General features: G+C 45.2%; 1 protein-coding gene across 2 annotated transcripts in view; it reads right to left on the reverse strand.

Annotated features, from left to right (window-relative positions):
• SAMD12 (sterile alpha motif domain containing 12) overlaps positions 1 to 21,869 on the reverse strand; it is a 649,400-nt gene that overhangs the window by 319,931 nt on the left and 307,600 nt on the right. For both annotated transcript variants that reach the window (XM_068237958.1, XM_068237957.1), the window contains exon 4: positions 6,221 to 6,361. In XM_068237958.1, the coding sequence (XP_068094059.1) occupies positions 6,221 to 6,361 (141 nt within the window). The remainder of the gene's footprint in view (positions 1 to 6,220; positions 6,362 to 21,869) is intronic.

Raw genomic sequence — 21,869 nt, forward strand, 5'->3', positions numbered from 1 at the left:
AAGTGCCTGCGTACAGTATTCCTATATAGATTCTCGCTAAGGCATATTATTGTCCATCTCTCGCTTTCCTGATAAAGGGATCCGTGTTCAGAAAACACAAAGAAGTCCTGCTGACGTGCGTTTACAGCGTGCCCGCATCGCTCACGGCGACCCACAACTGCTGAGATATTGTAAGGGGCTCAAAGGGACCAAAAAGCCTTTATCTTTAGCTGACATGAAACAAACACATTCCGGACAAATGCCCATTCCTCTCAGATGACGTACAGGGCGGTTTTTTGTGCTTTCATCTGTTTTTTTTTTTTTAAAACAAAGTCTTCATAAAAATGAGTAGAAAAATAAAACACACTGTCAACTCGTCATTTTTTTTTAAAACAACAGAACAATTGTAGCTTAACCCCCGCGGTAATAAAAACCCATAACACACGATAACAAGACAGTAACAGAGCAACTCGCGGAGGTGAAACCTGAAGACTCTTTACAGTTTACACTGCAAATTTAGCACGAGACTTGGAATGTAAGTGATGTTTATAAGCGCTCTTTATCCACTCAACAAGCTCTTTAGCAGATTACAAGATAGAGACTATAAAGGCAAATATATCAGCTGAGATGAAGAGGCAGCTACACCAGCCAAGAGATGACTTACATTTGCAGGTTACCCATCTAAAAGGGACCCTGTTGCGGATTCCAATATACACTGAGTGGCCCAAAAGATTAGAGATACACCCCTAATTTCAATGTAAAGTTCAACAGTTTCATAAAGTGATGTAACAACTCAGAGTTGCTTATATAAGGAGCTCTCCATCTCTTCATGGGGGATTCACAGAGATTTATTTATTTTCAAAAGCACTTAGTGAATGGCAGTTGCTCTCTTCAACTGCCAAAAAACTGTGTAGCGAGCAGGGAAGTTGGCCAGCATCGTTGTTTAAATCCTTTTTAGGGAATGTCTTTATAAAGAATAAAAGCTTTGCTGAGAATCCCCCAGGAATAGATGAACTAGTCCAAAATCTGTCGCTTCTGTCAGATTTCTACTACCTACTGTAAGTGACGGGCACACGGGAGAAAAGTAATTTATGGTTCATTTTACTCTGGAAAAAAACACATTTTGAATTTTACAATTTTTCACAGTAGTGCCCCTTTAACCTCCTTGGCGTAATGGACGAGCTCAGCTGGAGGGCACCGCTCAGGCCCCGCTGGGCCGATTTTCACAATTTTTAAAAAAAACAAACACGCAGCAAGCACTTTGCTTGCTGCGTGTTGGTGACGATTGCCGCCGATGCGCCGCATCCTTTTATACAATACCAGTTGCCTGGCAGTCCTGCTGATCTCTTTGGTTGCAGTAGTGGCTGAATCACACACCTGAAACAAGCATGCAGCTAATCCAGTCTGACTTCAGTCAGAGCATCTGATCTGTATGCTTGTTGAGGGTCTGTAACTAAAAGTATTAGAGACACAGGATCAGCAGGAGAGTCAGGCAACAGGTATTATTTTAAAAGGAAAAATCCATATCCTTCCCAGTTTAGGTTCCCTTTAAGAAAATGCTGGACCTAATTCCAGACTTTGAATGGTTAGAACAGTGGTCCTCAAACTAAGGCCCGTGGGCCAAATGTGGCCCCCTGAGGCTTTTTTACCGGCCCCCCACACACAAAATGTATTACTTATAGATGTGGTCAGCTACATCTTTAAATATTGGTGGTCTGCATATAGAATACAAATATGGGGAAAGAGGCGCCCTGGGTTGTATAAAAGCATCTAAAAACAGTTTAAAATGAAAAGGATAACGAGGTGTCTTACCTCAATGACGAAATCTTTGTAACATACAAAAGATTTTTATTTAGCATAGGCAGCGCGTTTCGCGGGTCTAAGCTCGCTTCCTCAGGCCAATAACAGTGCCAAATGATAAATACCAGTCGGCATAGGGCTATGCCGACTGGTATTTATCATTTGGCACTGTTATTGGCCTGAGGAAGCGGGCTTAGACCCGCGAAACGCGCTGCCTATGCTAAATAAAAATCTTTTGTATGTTACAAAGATTTCGTCATTGAGGTAAGACACCTCGTTATCCTTTTCATTTTAAACTGTTTTTAGATGCTTTTATATATTGACGTATTGCACTACTGGGCTCCCGTCTTTTTGTCTCTTGTGCCTTTTTCTACAGGGTGCCCCGACACCCCCACCACAATGCATACAGAATAGCAGTGCTGGCACCACCCATCCACATGGAAGCCAGAAAGCAGTAATTCGCTAGTTTCCAATCAAATTCCACATCGAGCTACACTGCTGTCCAATTGGACTGCAGGTTGTCACCTGGGTATGCTTCACTGTCTGGCCTGCAAAGACTTCTACATCATCTTATGTATACTCCGGCCCCTCAGCAGTCTGAAGTATGTTGACCCGGCCCTCGACCCAAAACGTTTGGGGACCCCTGGGTTAGAGGATAAGTGAGAACTCTACACATCTACTGGGAGAAGAGAAATCCACAGTGACAATTACTGCACACTGTGGCACAGCATGCCACAGACTGAGAGGAGGAATCCCCAGTGACAATCGCTGCACACTATGTCACAGCATGCCAAAGGCTGAGAGGAGCATAAATGAACAGTAAATTTAAAAATGTCCACAGACTGCCTACCCATTGTACCTCTATCGCAACCCCCAGGTCCCACCTCCTTTCATCTAGTACTTAACCCCTTTCATAACCCCCCCCCCCCCCCCTTTTCTCCTTGCTTTGGCAATGTCTGTATTTTTGTTGGTCATGACATTAAAGCTATTTTGTACTTGATTTGACTTGGGGGGGGGGGGGGGGGGGGGGGGGGGTTGGTGAGAGACTGCTGGGGCTCTTCTTTAGACTTTGATGGTAGAACCAGATATAGAACCCATAAACTCCCCACAGTAGCAGGATTATAAATATCCCAGCCCCATCCTCCATCCAGCAGTCAGTGTGGAGATGGAGAGGCTCAGATTTAGTGCACAATCTGCTCCTTCCATCCAGAGGGGAGCTCACCACTGCACGGAAAGCCATCACAGCAGCCACGTCTCATCTAACAGCAACACCTTCATCTGCCAACATCTGCTCCTTGCATTGTATCGCTGCAGAAACTATTCACAACCCGGCGCTGAGCAGATGAATATTCAGGGCTCCTCTGTATTATCTCAGCTCCTTGTGTGACACCCGCACCTATATTCCCAGCAAACTGTGACTCCGCTGTCACATGGGGGGGGGGGGGGGATATCACATGCAGACCAGCTGCAGATAATAAAAGACTATGCTACAGCTTTATATCCAATACCAACCACAGCTCTTAAAGTGTACCTGAGATAGTTCACTGGCTTCTGTTTATACTTACCTGGGGCTTCCTCCAGCCCAATGAGCACCATGGCTTCACTCGCCATCCTCTTCAGCTCCTCCGTTCTGACGCTACGACTCTCTGCAATCCCGTCAGTCGCAGCAATCTGGTCATGCGTGCCACGTCCACTCGCGCACCCCACTGTGTGTCCACCCCTGGAGCGTTCTGTGCCTGCACAGTACTACAGCGCTGGCGCAGAACGCACCAGGCCGTGGGAGCGTGACGAGGGGTGTGTGTGCTGTCGAGTCATGTATGTGAAGAAGCTAACTGGCGGCGACTGACCGGATTACCGGGAGTCGTGGCACCAGAACGGAGGGGCTGAAGAGGACGGCAAGGGAAGCCCATGGGGCAGGAGGAAGCCCCGGGTAAGTATAAATAGGGGCCAGTGAACCATCTAAGGTACTGTAGGGGGGTCGGGGGAAAATGAGCTGAACTTACCCGGGGCTTCTAATGGTCCCCCGCAGACAACATCCTGTGCCCGCCCAGCCACTCACCGATGCTCCGGCCCCGCCTCCAGTTCACTTCTGGAATTTCTGACTTTAAAGTCAGAAAACCACTGCGCCTGCGTTGCCGTGTCCTCGATCCCACTGATGTCACCAGGAGCATACTGCGCAGGCCCAGTATGGTCTGTGTCTGCGCAGTACACTCCTGGTGACATCAGCGGGAGCGAGGACTTTAAAGTCAGAAATTCCAGAAGTAAACCGGAGGTGGGGCCGGAGCATTGGGGGAGTGGCTGCGCCAACACAGGATGTCTGCGGGGGACCATTAAAAGTCCCGGGTAAGTTCCGGGTAAGTTCAGCTCATTTTCCCCCGACCCCCCTACAGTATCCCTTTAAAGTCTGACTCTCGGGTACACGAGTTTCCAGACTTGGCCCATGTTTGGTGACAGAATTTACTTTCACCTGCGGAGGATGATGAGCTGATACTGAATAATCCTTGTTTAAAGTGGAGCCACGTCACCAGCCACTTTCCACAGCACAAATTTGTAGAGCTGCAGGGTGCAGTCTACTTCAGTGGAAATTTAACCAAGCACTGAACTTCATCCAGAGCCGGGCCGAGGCAGAGGCGAGAGAGGCTCCAGCCTCAGGGCGAAGTGTAGGAGGGGGCGCATAACTCACTCAGCTATCATTCCCCTGTTGTGTATGAAGCAGAGAGAAATAAGAAAAGGGGATACATGGCAGTGAGTGCAAGCCAGAGATTAAGGTGCTGGGGGCCCTGGGGTGCCTCTTAGTCTGATAGCAAACAGTGTGTGATGGCTGGGATGGGAGGGATGGAGGGGCGCACTTTGGTGTCTCAGCCTTGGGTGCTGGAGGAGGACTTTGTCCCAGCTCTAACTCCATCCCAATCAGTAGCTGATAGCATTGTGAGTTGTGGACACCAATGGGAAGTAACTGCGAGGCTGTGTATACACATCCTTATACTTCACTCACAAACAAGTACCCTCTAAAAATGACAATACCCAGTTGTCATCTTGATCCTCCAGCTTCAGTAGTTACACATTCGGAACAGGCATGCAGCCAGTGGAGTACCTGCTTCAGCTCAGTGAATCAGAACGCACTGCACCCGTATCAAGACTGTATAGCGTTTGCCGTGTTGCAAATGTGACAAGATGGAACATGCTGCATTTGGAAAAGAGCCATGCAATGCCTTCGTGGCTCAAGTGCAGCTGATCCATTTGGACACACAAGTCCTTAGACCATACATGTCAGACTCCGACACCAGGAAACTGCATAGAGGAAGGGAAGGGACCACACAAAACACTAACTGTAGAGGGGAGGGATGACCACTAGACACCAGGGAACTGCATAGGGGAGGGAAGGGACCACACAAAACACTAACTGTAGAGGGGAGGGATGACCACTAGACACCAGGAAACTGCATAGCGGAGGGAAGGGACCACACAAAACACTAACTGTAGAGGGGAGGGATGACCACTAGACACCAGGGAACTGTATGGGGGGGGGCATTACACACCAAGGAACTGCATAGGGGAGAGAGGAGGGCCACTAGACACCAGGGAACTGTATAAGGAAGTGAGGGAGGCCACTAGACACCAGGGAACTGTTTAGGGGAGGGAGGACATTAGACACCAAGGAACTCTATGGGGAGGGAGGAGGGCCACTAGACACTAGGGAACTGTATAGTGGAAGGAGGAGGGCCACTAGACACTGTGGAACTGTATAGGGGAGTGGGGAGGCCACTAGAGACCAGGGAACATTATGGGGGGGGTGGCCACTAGACATTAAGGTTGGCCTGCGACTTGGTCCCATCATTTGATTTTGGCCCACTTTATATTTGAGTTTGACACCACTGCCTTAGACTCAGAAAATCAATGTAACACCGAGGCAAGTGTATCTTTTAAAAGTTTATAAGTATATCACCTTTTAGGCACCTCTTGCTAAAGTATTCTTCAGCTCAGTATTGAGAAAGCTGCCAGAGAATCCTTTTAAACGCAGAGCTCATTACCACGGCTGGTTTTGTTCTTTTTTGGAATGTTCCTGAGCCTTGTTTACGATGAGATACAGTGGGGAAAAAAACTAAAAGAACAGGAGTACAAATGACTACATCCGCCGCCCTCGCATACGCTCTCAGGCTATTTTTGTTGTAGCAGCTTGACATTTAAACCATTAGAACACCGATATTTTGTGGATCAAGAACGACATTCATCCTGCCAAGTGGTCAATTCCGCATCCCGGTCTCTGCATTGTTCTCCAGAAATAAAGTCGCTTTCTTTAAACTACCTTAGGAGACCTTTAGAAAGTAATACACGCCGCAAAAGGGCACGTTTGTTGAGATGAATATGTCAGCCGCTTATTCTCCCGACATCCCGGCGCGTTTTTCCGATAGGATAGACCTGAAGTGTGAGTTTCGCCTACCTTGTGTTAGAAGCTGCAGATTTCGGACCTCCTCCCGTACTTTGAGTTGGAGGACCTGCTGGAGGACGTATTGCCGCTGACTCTCCTGGCTGATGCCCATGCGTTCCAGCTTCTTCTCTGTCAGGCGGAGCAAGGCACGGCCTGCAGGGGGCGACACAGAAATCAAACATCAGTTTCGTAAACCTGTTCTGGATTAATTAGGAGAGCAATTAAATGGACAATAACATGCCATGCCAAAATTCCTTGTTCATGCTTGTTGTTTACTTAGTGCATCTTGTGTAGAATGTATCATAATATGCAATGCATTCAGTTTTGTGCATCATACATAAAAAACAGGTTCCATTTTTATACCACCTGACTGGCTGTGTTTGCAATACTTTCTTTCTGTGCCAATGTCATTTGCAGCTTGGTTAGACAGAATAGAAGTTGATAAACTTTCTAAACTCCTCCCCCTACCCTACTCTACTTCCTGTCCTGCAGCTGCTTTCCTGCTCCACTCTGTTCCTGCTAAACACCCCAACTCCACCTTCATATGTCTTCCCAGCCACTTCCTGCCCTGCTACTGCTGCCCTGCTTGACTGCTCCTGCTAAACATTCCAATTCCACCTTCACATATCTTCCCAGCTGCTTTCTGCCCTGCAATTGCTGCCCTGCTTCACTCTACTTCAGATAAATGCTTCAACTCCACCTTCATATGTCTTCCCAGCCACTTCCTGCCCTGCGATTGCTGCCCTGCTCCCTCTCTGCTCCTGCTAAACACTCCAACTCCACCTTCATGTCTTCCCAACTACTTCCTGCTCTGCTACTGCTGCCCTGCTCGACTGCTCCTGCCAAACATTCCAATTCCCCCTTCACATGTCTTCCCAGCTCTTCCTGCCCTGCTATTGCTGCCCTGCTTCACTCTACTTCAGCTAAATGCTTCAACTCCACCTTCATATGTCTTCTCAGCCAGTTCCTGCCCTACTTTTAGGTCATTAGAAATAAATTAATAGAGGTATCTTATTTCTTCAGATGCCTCACACCAAATAATGTAAAATAAGTTTTTATTGAATAAAGTGAAACCGTAGACAACGCGTTTCATGTGTCCTCACCCGCTTCCTCAGGTCAATAATACAAAATAAACCTGATGTGCAGTCGGTGTGGAGCGTGGGCGGCTGTATAGACTAGATATGACTACACAGGCGCCCATGCTCGACACTTCTTTTCCATTATTTGGTGTGAATCATCTGAAGGGGTAAGACACCTCTATTTACTTATTCATAGTGACCCAAAAGTAGTGAACATTGAACATTTTACACTGGGCGGCTCCGAGAATTATCATCGTCTAGGCACTTCCTTTGGAGAGGATAGTCTTTCCAAACATGTAGCTACCTACAATTAGGAAGTAAGGAGATCGACCAACCAGTTTTCGGAGGATCTGGAATACCGAGTGGGGACGGTTATTCCCTGTAGTCATACACGGTGGTTGCAAGTTTGCAACCCAATTCTGTGAGTAACCATTACCCCAAATTCATGTTCTTTCTTAAACACCTAACAGTACTTCACCATTAGGCTCCTGGTATTCCCATCACACCAATAAACAAGGGAGAAGGCACACAACAGGCTTTTCAACTTGCGTTTATCTAAACTTTAGCAATTGCACAACATGTTTTGGAGTAACGACCTTCATCAGGTGTACACCTGATGAAGGGGGCTACCCTGGAAACATGTCATGTATTTGCCAAAGTTTAGATAAACGCAAGTTGAAAGGCCTGTTGTGTGCCTTCTCCCTTGTTTATTGGATTACTTGAAGTGGATTGGTGACCCACTGGAGGATCGAGCACCGGCGACTCAAGATAACCTAACCAGAGCAGGTTACCGTTGGTTACATCTGTCTTTGAGTCATTTCCATCACACCACTGGCACCAGGACTCCTACCTTTAGGATTCAGGGTAACCTCAAAAAAGCTATAAAGAAAATTTGGGTGAGATCACTGATTAGTGGATGCTGTTTGATGAAAGTGCTGGATGTCTTTGTAGGACTTGAGAGGTTTCTGAAGCCCACACTTGTTGTTGAGCAGATGGATGCAGAACAACTGGAGCATCTCTATAATTGAGGAAGGTGTAAACTCCAGGCTACGCATCGCCAGCATTCTTCAGCCAGAACCCAGCTAATTAGTTTACAGGCATGCCGGCAGGCTGGAGGTTTATTTCTAATGCAGGCTGAGGTCTATTCCAGAAATAATTAAAAACAAAGATATGTTATGCTTCTGTCATCTCTCAGCTTTATCCATGACTAAATAAATAAGCAGTGCAGCTGGCCACTGCTAGGGTCAGGGAATGTTAACTCTGGCTCAACAAACTGTCTACTGTCAATGAAAAAAAAAAGGAAATGGATAGTATTCATGTGAAATTACAGGTAATGCCCGGGTACTTTCTTCTTTCTGCAGGAGTAATTGGTTGTACAGTGCTGAAATAATTGTTGCTTAATTTCCACATCTGCACAAACTGAGTGACTGTCAGGAAGCTCTGACAGTTCGACAGGGTTATTGTAAGGTCTAGCAGAAGTACCGCCGCCGCGGTAAGCAACATGGCAGCGGTCTCTGCATCTCAGCCGGCAGCCTTTAACACACATTCACATTCTGACATTGGGCATAGCCTCTCTGACACACAGAGGCTGAGGGTCACGCGTGCGCGCGCGCAAGGCGACAGGACCTTTATGCAAGTAGAAGGGCAGTCAGCTGACCAGCCGGTCAGGTGACTCCAGCCGCCCTTCTGATTGGTTGAGTGAATGGGGTGGAGCTAAGGAGTGCTCCAGGTATATATAGACCCTGCCTGTCAGTTGATCCTTGTCTGCTGTTGCGAATACTATATGTGTTAGCTCTCAGACCTGAGTCAAATCCCACAATGTGCTAGAACCAGCAGGAGCTGGGGATCCACACTTAGTCAGATTCCTTGATAGCTTAAAGTACTAATTGAAATGTATTATTTGTTATGACCTCTTGCTAGCCTGACTACTCTCCTGTCTTCTGATTCTGTACCGTTGCCTATCTGATCTAGTTGCCGAACTCTGCCTGTGACACTATTTTGATCTTGCCTCTCTCTACTGTACTGCTTCTGTCCGTGTGTTGCCGAATCTGCCTGTCTGACTACTCTACCCTCAGCACTGGGCCTTGCCCAGGCTGAGGGGTTCTTGTTATTCCCGCTCCTCGGGAATATACTTTTGCAGTAAGGTCTGAATCACTACAGCTACTCTGTGTTCAGCCTTCCCTTACTGCTGCAATAGCACCTCAGTCTCGTCAGTCTTGGAGTGGCTATTGCTCGGTCGAGATTATATCCAGTAGCAATGTTTGGCCGCAGTACTGTCTGAATCACCTCTCACACTCAGGTGATTCAATCTCCTTGCAGACCGTGATCTCCTAGCATTTGAGATCTTCGGCTGCAGTAGTATCTGAATCACTACTTGTGAATTACATTGATGCAGTCAGAGTCTCCTGCTCCTCGGGAGATCCTGATCTATTGCCTGTGCTATTTGTATTACTGTTGCAACAAACACCCTACACGTATCAAGTACCTTGGTGGCGCTATATCAGCATTATTGGTGATTCTGCAGATCACCATATAATCAGATATAGCATCTGTATTAGTGGTAAAACTGCAGATCACCAGTAATCAGATAAGCTGTTGCTGACACCAATCGTTACAGTTATACATAATTACTTGAATTAAACTGTAAATTTAACATTCAATACGTACTTATTAATACATTTCTCCCAGAGTAAAATGGACTATAAATTAGTTTTCTCCTAAGTTGCTGTCACTTACAATAGACTTTTATTAAAAATCTGACTGATCCGATGGGTTTTGGACTAATCCATCTCCTCATGGGGAGCCTCAGTATATCCTTCATTCTTTACAAAAGCACACTATGGAAAGAATGTATACAAAGAGGCCGGTCAACCTCCGTACTTACTTGCACACTACGGCCACTCATTAAACGCTTTTGTGAAAAAAAAGTCCGATTTTTACTACCTTTTGTAAGTGACAGGGATGTAGGAAAAAGTCATTTATACAGTAGTGTATTTTACTGTGGAACAAAGGAACATTTATGCATGTGCACAATCATGGAAAAATTGTCCTAGGATTAGTTATAAAAAGTTTAAAGAGGAACTGTCACGAAAATCTCAAAATTAGAAGTACATTTCTTCCAGAGTAAAATGAGCCATATATTACTTTTCTCCTATGTTGCTGTCACTTCCAGTAGGTAGTAGAAATCTGACATTACCGACAGGTTTTGGGCTAATTCATCTCTTCATGGGGGATTCTCAGCATGGCCTTTATTCTTTATAAAGACATTCCCTGAAAAAGATTTATACACTGATGCTGGCCAGCCTCCCTGCTCACCGTATACTTTTTTGGCAGTTGGACGGAGCAACTGCCATTTACTAAGTGCTTTTAAAAATAAATGAAACCCTGAGAACCCCCCTATGGGAAGATGGGCTAGTCCAAAATCTGTCGTTAACCACTTCCCAACTGAGGGGTTTTACCCCTTCAGCATCCGAGCAATTTTCTCCTTTCAGCGCTCCTTACATTCATTCTATAACTTTATCATTACTTATCGCAATGAAATTAACTATATCTTGTTTTTTTCGCCACCAATTAGGCTTTCTTTAGGTGGGACATTATGCCAAGAATAATTTTATTCTAAATCTGTTTTAATGGGAAAATAGGAAAACATATGGGAAAAAAAACATTATTTTTCAGTTTTCGGCCATTATAGTTTTTAAATAATGCATGCTACTGTAATTAAAACCCATGAAATGTATTTGCCCTTTTGTCCCGGTTATAAAACCATTTAAATTATGTCCCTATCACAATGTTTGGCGCCAATATTTTATTTGGAAATAAAGGTGCATTTTTTTCAGTTTTGCGTCCATCCCTAATTACAAGCCCATAGTTTATAAAGTAACAGTGTTGTACCCTCCTGATATAAATATTTAAAAAGTTCAGTCCCTAAGGTAACTATTTATGTATTTTTTTTAATTGTACATTTTTTATTTTTTTTTTAATTACAAAAAAAAAAAAAAATGGGGAGTGTGGGAGGTAATGAGTTAATTTTTTTTGTATAAGTAATGTATGTGTGTGTGAAAAATAGTTTAGGGTGTAGTTTACTATTTGGCCACAAGATGGCAACAGTTTAATGCGACCTCCAAGCTTCCTTCCGGAAGCTTGGAGGAAGTACAAAGAGGCTGGTATTTTTTTTTTTTTTTTACAATGATCGAGCTGCTTAGCGAAAGCAGCAGATCATTGCGGGGGCAGAGATCAACGAACGGGAATGTATTTTCCCGTTCATTGATCTCCGGGCGAGCGGGCAGCGGCGTGCACGATCGCGGGAGTGCGAGCGGGAGAGCGGACATCGGCGGTAGCGGCGGTAGCGGCGGGGGGTGCGTATATCTACGCTCCGGGCGGGGAAGTGAAGTCCAAAGGAGCGTAGATATACTGTACGGCGGCGGGGAACCAGTTAATGTCAGATTTCTAATACTTACTGTAAGTGACAGCAACATAAGAGAAAAGTAATTTATGGCTCATTTTACTCTGGAGGAAATGAACTTCCTCTTTCTATATGTTTACATGTATTTTAAATTTTAAGATTTTCACGACAGAGGTCCTTTAAGAACTTTTTTTAGTTTCTCTAAAACACATCATTTCTGAGTAATGACTCTAATAACAGTGTCTGTATCATTGCTCATTAGCTTGAGAAAGGGCAGAGAATGCATGAAAAATGAGTACATTTAATAGGGGCGCTTGTTAATTTGGGCGCAGGATGTTGCAGACAGTAAAATGTCAGCAATGTTACCAATATGGACTTCCCTAACCTAAGCTAATCCTCACATTAACCCTCCCTTACCCAGATTTATGGGAAAGCCACAGCTGCAGCTCAAGGGGGCGGCTGGATATTGGTTGCAGTTGCCCATTGAAGAGGGGTTGCTGCATATGGAGGAGGAGGCAGCAAATTGAAAAGAGAGATTGCAAATGGGAAACAACACATAGAAGTTGGGAGCTGCTGCACTAGGAAGCTCTACATGAAAGAGAGGGGCTGCTGTGCATAGATATTTCATATGGATGAGGGGGCTGCACATGGAATGGGGGACACTGCTGCACATGGAAGGGTGGCAACAAGAAAGTTGGCCTAGGGGTGCTAAGAGTATAAATCCGGCCTTGCCTCTACTCATGCCTGACACTAACTGTTGGCCTACCTATGCCTCACTCTAACCATTAACCACCTAGAGCTTGGCTATACTATAGCCAGACACCCACCGCTATCTCTTAACCTCTTAATGACAAGCTGACTTATAAAAACATCCTGCTAGAGCCTCTTAATGGCTCCCGGACATTTTTATAAGTCAGACAGTGCTGCTGCCGCTGTGTGTGTGCGCGCTCCCGCGCGTGCACGTGCTTCCCCGTGCAGGTGCACATGAAAATAGTGGGGGAAAAAAACACCAAAGAAAAAATACACCTTTATTTCCAAATAATATATTGTCACCATACTTTGTACTAGGGACATAATTCAAACCTTGTGATAACCAGGACAAATAGGCATATATAATGTGTGGGTTTATGTACAGTAGCAGTGTTTATATTAAAACTATCGGGGATGAAATTGGAGAAATAGTGTATTTTTTCATTTTTTCCTTGCTTTTCCCCTTAAAATGCATCGAAAATAAAGTAATTACTGAAAACAAATATCAACTTTAAAAAGCCCAATTCGTGGTGAAAAAAACAAGATATAGATCATTTCATTGTGATTAGTAGTGATTAAAGTGGACCCAAATTAAAAATACAAGATTTCAGAAATAAAATCTATTTTCTAAATTATAATAATAAATAGCAGTCTTTTTTCAGCTGCAGGATGACAAATATAAAATACTTTACATTTATTGGAGGAACTCCTCCCTTCCTTTCAAATTGCCGGGATTTTTCCGGCAAACTGTTGGAGTAGATGGTGTCTGGCAATGGAGGAATTGCTAATGGCTGCCCCCAGTATAACCCTAGCTATGAAAAGAGAAGGCTGAAAAGCATGCACTGAAATGATCATAGGTTTGAAGGAGTGTTTATGTATCTTTGTATGTGTCAGAGTGGTACAACTTAATATTTTTAATTAAAAAAATGTTTGGTTTGGGTCCGCTTTAAGCTATTGGCAAATGAAAGGGATGAGCACTGAAAGGAAAATATCGCTCTTGTCTGTTAGGGTAAAAATGCCTTGGGGTGAAGTGGTTAATTGTTGGCTCCCGCTGAAGCTGAAACCCCCGGCACCCTAATTAGCTCTCCAGTGCTCAGCTAAATTATAGCCAAGCACCCACTGCCAACTGTAACCTACCATTACCTGCAGCCAAAGCTTTGGAGACGAACAACTCACGGCTATACTATAACCTGGAGCCCATTGCCACAGCACTCTATCCTATACAGTATATACTAACTCTCCTAAACACCCTTAAAAAGGAACTGCAGCCAAAATTAAACTTCATCCCAATCAGCAGCTGATACCCTCTTTCCCACGAGAAATCTTTACCTTTTCTCAAATAGATCATCAGGGGGGACAACTGTATGGCTGATATTGTGGTGAAACCCCTCCCACAGTGTGATGTCAGCAAGTTGGTCCTGATAGTTTCCTGTCTGTGAACCTCGTTGCATTGTGGGAAATAAGGGCTGTTTCCAACTGCCAAGCACCAGTATCTCCCTCTATGCATATCTATAAAAACACAACCTTTTAGCCTATCGCATTGTTTATGGGTGTGGTTGTAGATAATGGCAGTTGGTGCTGTTTTTTTTATGTCTACCAGCAGTAAAAATGATGATGTGCAGGCTGACTGTGGATCAAACAACATGAACAAATTACACTGTAAATATCTAGCATTTCTTGATCTCTATTCTATTTTTTACCTTTTAACTTTGCAATGTATTGATTTATCTTTATCCCCTTTTCGCTTAAAGAGAAACCGCAACCAAGAACAGAACTTCACCCCAATCAGTAGCTGATACCCCCTTTCCCACCAGAAATCTTTACCTTTTCTGAAATGGATCATCAGGGGGTCTGTATGGCTGAAATTGTGGTGAAACCCTCCCACAGTGTCATGTCAGGACCATGGTCCTGACAGTTTCCTGTCTGTGAGCCTCATTGCATTGTGGGAAATAGCTGTTTACAGCTGTTTCCAACTGCAAAAAAAGCAAGCAGCATCTCCTTCCACTGACATCTGCCAGCAGTAAAAATGTTACCACGTGATTAATGTCAGAATGTAAATCAGGGAGAGGAAAGATTTTACAGTGGGCAAACACTGACTAAATCATTTATACATACTGTAATTATTGTAAAAAATGAAGCACTTTTTTATTGCATTATTTTCACTGGAGTTCCTCTTTAACCCTGACCAGTAACCCTAACGAAGAATCCGCTTCTGTCTCCTTTGCTTCTTTCAGACAACAGTGCTCAGCTATTGCATAGCTGTGTTCCTGAGATCTCCGCACAGCAAGTTTCCCTCAGTGCCCCGATAAGAAAAATATTATCCGTCTTTTTCTGGAGCCGCAGAGAAGATATGGCGCCCAAGACGTGTAATTAACGCTTTCTGGAGAGCATTAAATATTTAAGTGAGCAATAACACCGTCTCGGATGATAGCGGAACCTGTTCCTTTCTAGTCGCTATTTAAATTATTTAAGACTCCCTCGTGTCATTTGACATCATTAACAAGGGGTATCACAAATTATATCACATGTTAAACTATGGCAGCGCGGGAGGGGGCGGGGGGAGGTGGAGGGGAAGGGCGGGAGTAAAGAGAACCCTTCGCCCGCTAGACAGCTGTGGCAGGGGTGAGCCGCTTTAAAAATGTCAACATTTAATTAGATGTAACAATTAAGCCAGCCACTGCGATGTCACGCCATTAAATCACCGGTGAAGCAGAGAGCGGGAAAAGAAAGAGGGATTCTGAAGTTTAATGTAAAATAAGCTTTTCTCACAGTGGTTAGGCTATAAAAGGGGAAGAGAAATATGCTTTATAAAGCAGGTAAAAAGGTGACAGAATCATTCTTATTTAGTGCTAAACTGTAATGTTACCGTCAAGCTGAAAGGATAAACGGGCACATTTACCGCCGGATGAAAAGCCTCTTAGCAGCTTAGCGTTAAATAACTATAACTGCGCTAAATGACAATCCCTGCTCCCACCTAGCGCCAAAAAATGAAACGGGCGTCCTTGTAGCCCAAAAGGAGCCTGGAATAAAAAATGCACTTATAAAAGTTAAAAGCATGTGCAGATATAATGGCCGTTAATAAGCAGGCATGAACAATCGTGCTTCGTATCCCCAAAAATTGGGGGCAGCTAAAAAGACATTGGCGCTTACTCTGAGAAACTGACAAAGAAAAGTACTTCATTGTGACCACACTCAAGAGGCCGAGGACGTCAAACATAATTTATACATGTCATAAATGAAAAATTGAATGGTAAATTACAAAAAAAAAACCTGAATGCCAAGTCCTTAAAGTCAACCATATTGGTAACAAGTTTCACTTGGCATCTCGATATCCCCTCACCCCCAGTCTAGGGGCAGATGTCTCAACTGATATCTGTAAAAAAGAAAAAAAAAAGTGTAATTTTGGTTAACTGTAGTTCTTTTTGTAGTTCTCTTTTGTTTTTGAAAACTGAGGGAAACCACGTTTGTATATTGGGGGACTCGGGAAATAATTTTTGTGGTTAGGGTGGAAGGGAACATAGAAGAGAAAAATCAGTTTGATTGTTACTTTGATTGAAGATATTTGTTGGCTTCTGTTTCAATTGAACTTTTAAACTTAACATTTTCTTAAATATAGATACAGTATTTAGCTATAGAAAATGTTTCTGATGCTGAAGACAGGATATTTAATGTAAAAGTGGGTCTCCAGAATATCTTACCACATTCTACTATATGTCACCGGAGTTCCTCTTTAAAGCACCTTCACTGAATCCAAATTTATAAGGTGGACACGCCTTGGGCCATATAAATGGTGGGCCCCTCAGCTTAGCCGACTTGTTCTCCATGTTGGAGGCTATGCTCCTCCTCTCCAACATTCAATGCTGAAAAGAGCATATTCTGTCACTTTGTGCACAGGAGCCCTGGCTGGGAGCCTCCTGGCCTCTCCCCTACCCCTTAGATTTTAAGCCTATTTGGCAGGGCCCTACTCACTGTGTGCTCTTCTTTGCCACCACCCTATATAAAATTGATTAAAGTGGACCTGAGGTTAGAGGTATATGGAGGCTGCCATATTTATTTCCTTTCAAACAATACCAGTTGCCTGGCTGTCCTCCTGGTCCTGTGTCTCTAATACTTTTAGCCACAGACCCTGAACAAGCATGCAGCAGATCAGGTACTCTGACTCAGGTTTTATTGTATTAGCCATATGCTTGTTCCAGGGTTTTGACCCTGTCACTACGTATGCCAGAAGATCAACAGGGCTGCCAGGCAACTGGTATTGTTTACAAGGAAATAAATAATGTCAGCCTCCATAGACCTCTCACCTCTGGTTCAAATTAATGCTGTAATGTCTCCCCTATCTATTGTACTTCGCTGCGTTATATGCTAGTGCTTTATAAATAACGTGTATTAATAATAATAACATTTCTAGTTAGCGCCGGAAAGACCGGAGACTAAACTGTCCTGATCTTTGCTAATAAAGAGAAGTCTCATCTCTTCAGCGTCTTCTCTGGATTTGCCGGCACTTTCCCCAGGGCCGCCATCAGAAATTATTGGGCCCTATACTTGGCAAACCTATTGCCCCCCGCCCCCCTCACTACCCTCTGTCACCACATGGCAAATACCAATCTTTGAAAGCCTGAACTCACTAATGTCCATGTGACTGCTTTTCATACTCCCCCATGCCTGGGCGCGTTCTGCGTATGCTGAGTTCATTCAGACTGTAACTGCACTTGCACAGAACGCTCGTAGCATTGGGATCATGATGGAGGAGGCACGCGGCCTGTAACAGTGCAAGCGCAATGCCGCACAACCCAGCTGGATTGCGTGGACTTCATAGGAGCACCACGGATTAGACCGGAAGGGTACTGAGGGAGCTGATGGTCAGCAGGGGGCTGGAAGGAGCCCCAGGGAAGTAAAAATCTTTTTCTCCCATTCGTTGCAGGTTTATTTTCATTACTAACTGACGAAGGTAGCTCCTGGATGAGCCTCCTGGCACCTCTCATTATATTAATAGGTATCCCATGTGTGGCACTGTTTGCCGAGCCCCAGATTCACTCGGGCCCCATACAGCAGTCCCCCCTATGATGCCCTGAAGGCAGCCCTGACTTTCCCCCTAAGCATCAAACATCTCAGTTTATTCTTATCAGTCGCTCTCTGCACAGAGCTTCAAGTCCAGGTGGATGAACTCTGCTGCTTCCTCAACTTCCTCTCCATATATTTGCTGAGGACTAATCAGAGAGTAAAGCTTCCTGTTCCCTGTAGCATCTTGGCTTTGGTTCTGTGCTCGTCCTGCAGATCACATTACTGATGACAGGAAGTGTCCCCCTCTCTCTTCAGATGTCACTCCGCAGCTGATGGAAATAACGAGCAGACAAGCGCACTCGCCCAGACCAAAGGCAGGTTCTGGTAAAACAAGACGTGCTTTTAGCGTTAATGAACGGCTATTTACAAGTGAGCAGATCTGCTCAGTGATGATCGGCTCGCTGCGCTGACACTTGAAGCGCCTGCTGGTCTGACAGCTGCGGCCTCCTCCGGCCACGGCTTTATTTCCGTACCGCCTGCTGCCTCGCCGGGTCAGAGTTGTCACAGACATATGTTGTGTTATGAATGGGATTCTCTGTCATGTTAGCAAATAGTTCCCTTCTCCATGTGAGGGGACGGTAGCCGTAAATCAGTATAAACGATCGAGTGAGCGGCGGGATGGGTGAAAACTCTTAAAGGATACCCGAGGTGACATGTGACATGATGAGATAGACATGTGTATGTACAGTGCCTAGCACATAAATAACTATGCTGTGTTCCTTTTTTTCTTTCTCTGCCTGAAAGAGTTAAATATCAGGTATGTAAGTGGCTGACTCAGTCCTGACTCAGACAGGAAGCAGAAAATGGCTTCGGAGAACAGGAAAAGGATAAAAAAGGTCAATAGTTGATAGATTTTAGCTCTGGCATACTTCAATGAATGTGTCACTGAGCAAAAACAATAAGATAGTTAAAACTTAAAAGGTAAATTCAAACACAACATAAAACTGTAGAATATCTTAAAAAGTCATTTTTAGGAGAAGGAAGATAGATACAATTCCTTATTTCATTAGTTTATTTTTGCCTCGGGTGTCCATTAAGGTAGCCATACATCACTCCATGTATGAGTAGATCGACCGTGAGGCGGATCCCTCTCTGATCGAATGCGATCCGAAAAGGAATCTGTTGCCCGCCCACACACTGCACACCGATATCCAATAGATTTCAGCATGAAATGTATCAAAAAGAAGCCTAAAGCCCCTGACTGGGCCTACCTGGCTGCCTCCTCAAGTGTAAAAGCGCCCCTTGTGCCCGTATTCAGTAAAGTCTCACCTGTCCGCAAACATGACTTCTAGCCTTCTTCGGTGTTCAGCGTCACCGCCGCCACCTGTACCAAGTGACTCAAGGCATGTAGAGATGTCACACATGCGCCAGGTGCCACATGGAACAGGCACTCATGATGTCTGCTGACCCAGGATTTTCCAGCATGCCTGATTGATCCCGACCAATTTCAGATGGAAATCAATCAAAAGATCGATTGGGCAGCCATGTTGCGGCACCAATTCTCTTCCAATTCGATAAACTTATTGAATCGGAAGGCCGATTGGGATGTAATATACCATTACAAAGGAGGTTGGAGGATGAAGGAGATGCTGATGTCACAAAAGTCCAGGAAGAGGCAAAGTTTAGAGTATGAAACGCTCATGTGTCAACACTGAAGCTATAAACGAGGCTGGATTTACATCTTGGGAGCCTGTCAGACGCTCCCACAAATACTGACACAAATGCAGATCCCCTGGTGACGGCGAGAGGCCGAAACTAGTCGGGACGAGAGCGGGCTATGCATCTCTGATCGAAATTATTGCGGAGTACCACAGGGGTGGGAAGCGATCTAGCCGGAGAGGGTCCTAATTGGTGTAGGACCCTCATGATGTGAGTGATTTTATTGCAATTCTACTTGTGTATTTTTTACTACATCTAATAAAATTTGCCTGAAATCTATCCACTGAGAGCACCCCTCTCCTTTTTGTTTTGACTGGGTTGCTTGGAGCACACAACATAGCACCCGAAATATAGGAGGGATCTCTGGAGGTAAATTGGAGCTCTAGCTTGACAACGTAATCCCTGGCGCTGTGATTGAACGTGATATTGTATCTGTGGAGGAGAGAGGGTCCTACCCTTAACACGGCTGCAAAGGTTGTTGCTCTAAAGAAAAAAAAGAAAAAGGAAGAGGATTTCTTGTATGTCCTTGTGGGGCGCCTCTATATGCTACATAAAAACAAATGCAAATCCACCCCCGGAGTGTGCTGGCTGCTCCTAATCCCCGGCTCCACCCACCAAATTGCACCGCAAATGCCCACAATCCTTAGCTGTCAGCTGTTTTCCCTTAAACGGGGCAGTATGCCCATGTATACCAACCTGGAGTTTCGCTGGCATCCTATGGGCAGCACAATGGCGTAGTGGTTAGCACTCTCGCCCCCGGCCCCAGTTCGAATCCCAGTCAGAGGAAGATCTGCATGGAGTTTGTATGTTCTCCATTTTGGGTCACAGTCTAGTCTAGCTGGATAGTGTACTGGTTAAAGGGCTCTGCCTCTAAGGGCTGGTTCAGACTGACGTCTGCGTGGCGTCGCGTTTGGGGGCGTTGCGGCGGCTGCGCAGTCAGGCTTTCAGTAGCCTTCGCGTCGTGTTCCGATGCGGTCGCGTCTTTTCTTCCCCTAGGGGGACATTAGCCGTCGCGGTTGGCCGCCCCCTGGAAGCTACATGTCGCTTCCAGGGGCAGCTCGAACGCTAGCGAAAATCGGGACCCGAACGCCACGATCGTGTAAACGCGCGCAAAAGCTCGGTGCAAACGCTCCCATTCACTAGAATGGTAGCGTTTACCGCGACGTTCCGAACGCTTGCGGTAAGCGCTCCACAAGCGTCCGTCTGAACCAGCCCTAACACAGGAAACTAGGGTCCGAGTATCGGCTCTTCCTGTTCAGTAAGCCGCCACCTATTCTGTAAGGAGATCTTGGGCAAGACTTCCTAACACTGCTACTGCCTATAGAATGCGCCCTAGTGGCTGCAGCTCTGGTGCTTTGAGTCTGCCAGGAGAGCAGCGCAATATAAATGTTCTGTGTCTTGTCTTTCTGACTTTGGCGTCTTCCTCTTTAGCAATACGCCAAGATAAATAATACTCTGCCAGTTGTCATAGCTCTGTCCATAAACTGCAGTGGGTTTCCTGCTGCTTGTCCTCCCGATAAGACAGAACAGACACAGAGCGAAGTATGTTGTGTAAAACACTGGAAGGAAAAAACACAAAGATGACGGGAGCCCAAATGGTGCAGTACGTCACAAATCGATATATGCTTCAAAAATAACTACGTAGGACTACGGTACTCACAAAGGTGGGTTGCACTAGGGGCAACCCACCACTTCAGGCAGGTGGAGTTACACAAACCCAAATCCATTTGGGTATTCCAGCAGTCCTGGAGGCGGTCGCTCTCTTGTAAAAAAGATTCCCTACACTCTGAACCCCGTAGGGCGGTGGACTTCCACCCGCGGTTAGGTGTAAGGGACTCCCCTCACTGGAGGGCGGGGGGAGTAAGACACAGCAAGAAGGGAAAGAGGCGCCCAAGGGGTATACAATACTCTAAAGAATTGAGGTGGCTTACCTCACAGACGACAACTCACTTTAGGTCCAGTATTTATCAGTATCAAGCAGAGGCAACGCGTTTCGTGGGATCCTGCCCACTTCCTCGGGCGCCACGAATGCGGCTGATAGACTGCATCTGCACTTTATTTGGCCTGAGGAAGTGGGCAGGATCCCACGAAACGCGTTGCCTGTGCTTGATACCAATAAATAGTTTACCTAAAGTGAGTTGCGATCTGTGAGGTCAGTCACCTCAATTCTTTATAATTTTAGCGCTTTTAGAGTATTTTATACCCCTTGGGCGCCTCTTTCCCTTCTTGCCTTCTCAACACAGAGCTGAGCTCCACATCTGTGTACTGACTGTAGGTAAATTGCCACTGATCACGAACGATCATTACAAGTGACATGAATGAAGTTAAAGAACTTACGACAGAACCTGATTAGCTTTGCAACATCCTGAGCTGGAGTGACGCAGGGTTAATGATCCTGTGGCTCTGCCTGTTACTGGAAGTGCCTTGACTTACTTACTGTACTGATGGGAACTCTATTGATTCCTTACAGGTTCTGGGCTTAAGACTCTCAGTACTTTGCTGTTTTTTTATTATTATTATTGTTGCTGCTGTAGGAGCCGAAGGGTTCAATCTGAGGAAACAACAATAACAGACTCACACATGTAGAAGACTTTTAGACTTAAATCATATTAAAATGAATATTTAAGCAGCGTGAGCCCAGTTTTGATCGATCTCAGTCGACCCAGGAAGAGCAGCACAAAATGAACGGAGCGCATTATGGTTGCATTTA

The sequence above is a fragment of the Hyperolius riggenbachi genome, chromosome 5 (genome assembly GCF_040937935.1).
Source record: "Hyperolius riggenbachi isolate aHypRig1 chromosome 5, aHypRig1.pri, whole genome shotgun sequence".
Classification (NCBI taxonomy): domain Eukaryota; kingdom Metazoa; phylum Chordata; class Amphibia; order Anura; family Hyperoliidae; genus Hyperolius; species Hyperolius riggenbachi.